General features: G+C 44.4%; 1 protein-coding gene across 3 annotated transcripts in view; it reads left to right on the forward strand.

Annotated features, from left to right (window-relative positions):
• dab1a (DAB adaptor protein 1a) overlaps nt 1-4,223 on the forward strand; it is a 46,212-nt gene that overhangs the window by 1,149 nt on the left and 40,840 nt on the right. For all 3 annotated transcript variants that reach the window (XM_035652968.1, XM_035652966.1, XM_035652969.1), the window contains exon 2: nt 2,285-2,558. In XM_035652968.1, coding sequence (XP_035508861.1) covers nt 2,489-2,558 — 70 coding nt within the window. In that variant the 5' untranslated portion in view covers nt 2,285-2,488. The remainder of the gene's footprint in view (nt 1-2,284; nt 2,559-4,223) is intronic.

Genomic DNA, 4,223 nt, shown 5'->3' on the forward strand with positions numbered 1-4,223 from the left:
GTGTGTGTGTGTGTGTGCGCGAGGCAGGGGATTTGTACAGCTGAAGCTAGACATGGACTGCTTTAAATTAGCTTGTTCTCCCCTCCAGGGACTATAGCTTAGATGTAGAACTCTTCTGCGACTCTCCGGAGAAACAACCATATGTCTGGAGCCTTGGAGAAGTCTGGAGAGCAGTGCTGAGGCAGATTTGTCATTTTCAGCCTCAGAATCTTGTTTCTTGCTCATTTTGACTAGTGGACTTGTGGCTGTTGTGCTTGTAGTGCTTGGATGAGTTGGACTTCTTCAACTAAGTGAGTCGTGCTCTTATAGAAGTGATTTAGAAAACAAAACATGATTTAAAAAAAACACATTTCATAATCTTTTCTTCTTTATTTTGGATTATAGGTTCAATGTAAAACCCACACAAACATGTCTTGGAATCTTGGTTTTGGTAGTTGTAGAATATAAGCTTCTATTTTCTGGGTTAAAGGCAATGGGGGGAGGTTTCTAGACTGCTTCTGTTCTGGTCCAAGTCGAGGATTAACAGACTGCCTCACAAGCTCCAGATGCTGCCTGAAAGACTTGACAGCTAGCAGTAGAAGAACAAATTCAGAGAACAAAAAGGAAAGAGAAGAGAGGGACAGAGGGGGACATGTTCAGGGTTAGAGCTGAAGCCACTCAAACTCCATCCTTTCTCTTCTGATTTTACTTCCTTGGGCTTTTTTCTCTCCCCTTTTACCCCTTGCTCATTATCTTACTCACCCACTCTATGTTCCCTCACCCCTCACTTTCTTTCCAGTCTGTTCATTTCTCTTCCCTCTAACCCCTCTCTTCATACTCACTCTCTCTCCATCCATTTGGTGGAACAGTGCTGCTGATAATGCCTGTAATTGGAGTGACTCACACTTTTCCAGTGTGTTTGGACCAGATAAAGAATATTGTCAGCATTTTGCCGACATGGCCTCTGCTGGCAGAATTAAATGGACTCTGTTCTGTTCTGTCTGCAGCAAATTAAAAGCCTCTCAATTCATCTGTTCTCGCCTAAGGCTCACAGGGGCCTCCTATTCACACAGAAACACCGTGGAGAGGGGGAGGAAAAGAATAAGAGAGATTTCCCTCTTCCCCAAGAAGCACCAGTCTTTTCGTTTTGTTGAAGTCTGCACTCAGCCAGTGTTAGATGGAGACGGCGAGGGAAAGAGAGGTCAAGACTGATAGTCTAAGGAGAGGTGAAGAGCAGCTCAGAAGATAGTCAGATTCATTATTCGGCTTGTCAACTTGCAGCTGTCTCCTGCTGTCTTTGTACTTCAGCGTCTCTGCGTAAGAAAGGACTTTGTCTGCATTTGTGTGTGCATATAAATGTGTGTGTGTTTTCATGCATTCACGTGACGGGGTTGGAGTGCGAATCTGAGTGTTTTTGGCTGCTAGGTTGTAGTAGTCGCTGCCAGTCAACACTTCAGAATAAAGTAGTGGCAGATGGGCAAAGAAGGGACAGAATGCTGGGGCCAGAGAGGCCCATCAGGCACTGGACAGGGCCCAGGAAGGGCAACAAGTAGTAGAGTTAAAGGAAAACTACAGACTCATAGAACCTGGATTATTAGTTTTGGTCATATTTGCTATTGGTAATAATAACATTTAGCCATTAAGGTAATTGCCAAGATCTGGGAACAGAGCACCATTTGACAAAAAGGATGTGGAACAGATGATCAGACAGGTTTCAAACCGCCGGGTTACTTATTTATTGATATAATAAAATGATTACCCAGTATCCCTTGTAAAAATCCATATAAGTTTATAGCCAGACTGCTTCAACTTTGGTCTACAGTACTTACTGTTGTTGCACACAGTTTTTCTGTCTAATGAGGGATTATAACCTACATTTCTGATGCACATATTTTACTTCCAAATAAAGTGGTTTAGATAGTCTGGCTAAACTGTTTGCTTGTTTATAACCTGATGGATCGTGTTTCTTTTCTCAACATGGTTGTAGTGAGTTCAAGTTCACAGCAACTTACTTAGAATTTTAATTTAATGGAAATTATTAGTGCTTTTAAACCAGTATGATTGACGAAGGAAGTGGTTTGAAGAGGTGGGATTGTTCTTGTGTCCTTGCAGACACACAATATTGACAGGAAGCAGGAAGTGTAGAGCAGGTCTCCCCCGTTACCATTGGCAACATGTACTCAAGGCCCCCGATCAGAAACAAGCTCATTCTCATGCCTACTGAGAACTCTTGCAAGGTTTCGCCTGCCAAGAGTAAACACAACCTAAGTGAAGCAAACCTCTTTCTTCCTCTCTTTCTCCCCAGCTCTCTGTGGGTGTGTGTGGGATGTTGTGTCAGGGCTAAAGCCCATCCCTCTCCCATGAGCCTGTGTGCCCACACACACACCTGGCGCCTCCACGCACACACCCGGCGCCCACGCACGCACAGCCGGCACTGACGCTGTGTACTGGACCCTCGGAGCCCAGCGGAGCAAAGCGGAGCGGAGTCTAGCCCAGTTGGAGCCTGAGGATGTCAACAGAGACAGAGCTACAGCCAGCGGTCAGGCCCAGCAGCGTCAGACGGGACTCCAAGAGGAAAGGTAAGTACAGTCTTACACCGGTTGTACAGTTTGAAACTATGTTAAGGAAGTTATTTATTACTTTTGTTAATAAATACTTAAGTTGTTTCCTTATTACTCTAAAAGGAAAGAAATCTCTTTACTACTTACTTTTAGATTAGACCAAATCCTTACCTGTTATTTGTACTTTGGTTAGAATTTGTCAAAAAAAAACAACCTGATTCTTACCATAGATACAACTTCTTGCACCATGTTTGAAAAACTTTCGTTATTCTCATCTTTACATGGCAAAACATTGAAAAAAGAGAATGTTCCGACATATCCAGGCATCCAGCCTCCTCTGTCATGTTGTACTTGCTCTTGACAAAAGCAGAAAATGTGTCACACTGCTGCATTACTGTGAACAGTATATAACAAAAACTAATTACCTTCTAAGGCTGTACCCTTAGTACTGGTAAAAAACTGTTGTTAGACACAAACACACATTTGTCAGCTACTTTTTTCTCTTTATTAATTGTGTCTTGATGATGGATTTGGGTCAGACAACAGAATGCAGGGCTGCTGTTGTTCGTAGCTAATTAACAGGTGTGGGGGTATTACGGCACAGTAGCTTGACACCAAACAGGTGCGGGGATGTTGTGGTTGTGAGAAGCAAACAGATCCAGGTGTGAAAAGCTCCAGAGGCAGGTAGCTAGCAGGTGTATGAGAGCAGGCCTGGGTGGTCTCAGAGCAGAGGTGATGCCAGGGGCCAGGCTGGCAGCCATCACCCAGCTGCTCGGTGCCACCTGCCCAACTGCGAGAGCGACGCCTAGCATTCTCTGAATAAGCATCTGATTGATGTAGCAAAAACTCTGAACACCGTTGGGAACAACACTTATTGGATGCACACAACCACACGGAAACACACACACACACACACACACACTATCACCTGCAGCAGATGCCTCATTGCACACGGTGCGCTTCAGCCCCTGCAAACAAGCGTTGGTTCCCCCATATGCAGTGTGTGAGGGAAGGCTGAATGCCTCTCATGTCCTATTTAGAAACAGTATTGTTCTGCTGCAATGGAGATCATGTTCATCATTCAGACTGCTCTCCATATGTGGGGAGATGCAGACACACACACACACACACACTGGGACTGGGATTGAAGCCCAGAAGAGCATATGAGAGGAAAGATGAATGGTTTGCCTTCAGCATTCAGACTTGAGGGTTTTTAGCTTCTCCTCTCTGCCTTCTTCCCCTGTACGTGTGTGTATGTGTGTGTGTGTCTCTCTCTCTCACACAAACGTGCACAGACACACACCCACACACTCACACACTACATTTCACCTTGTCTTGTTTCTTGTATCTGCACCTCTTTTTTTAATGTTGTGTAGAATTTGAGCTGGGCTCACATTGAGTACTTATCTTTCTCTGTTCTGATCTGGGTCATTCTTCCTGACAGACACAGACACACACACACACACTCAGCAGGGTGATGAAAGTAAAATGCAATCATATACCACACACAAGCAACGAGCATGCTCTGGGAATAGGAAACTTTGCTAATGTTCCTTTTAGCAGGCTCATGTCTATGACCTGAAACATACAGTACCTACACATGTTTCTGTTTCGGTCCAGCCCACTTGCTTCTGTCTCACTCACTCTCTTTTGAGTAGCTGGATTTCAGTGAAAATAGATCCA

Source organism: Morone saxatilis, unplaced genomic scaffold (genome assembly GCF_004916995.1).
Source record: "Morone saxatilis isolate NCDOM2014 unplaced genomic scaffold, NCSU_SB_2.0 Contig12, whole genome shotgun sequence".
Taxonomy (NCBI): Eukaryota; Metazoa; Chordata; class Actinopteri; family Moronidae; genus Morone; species Morone saxatilis.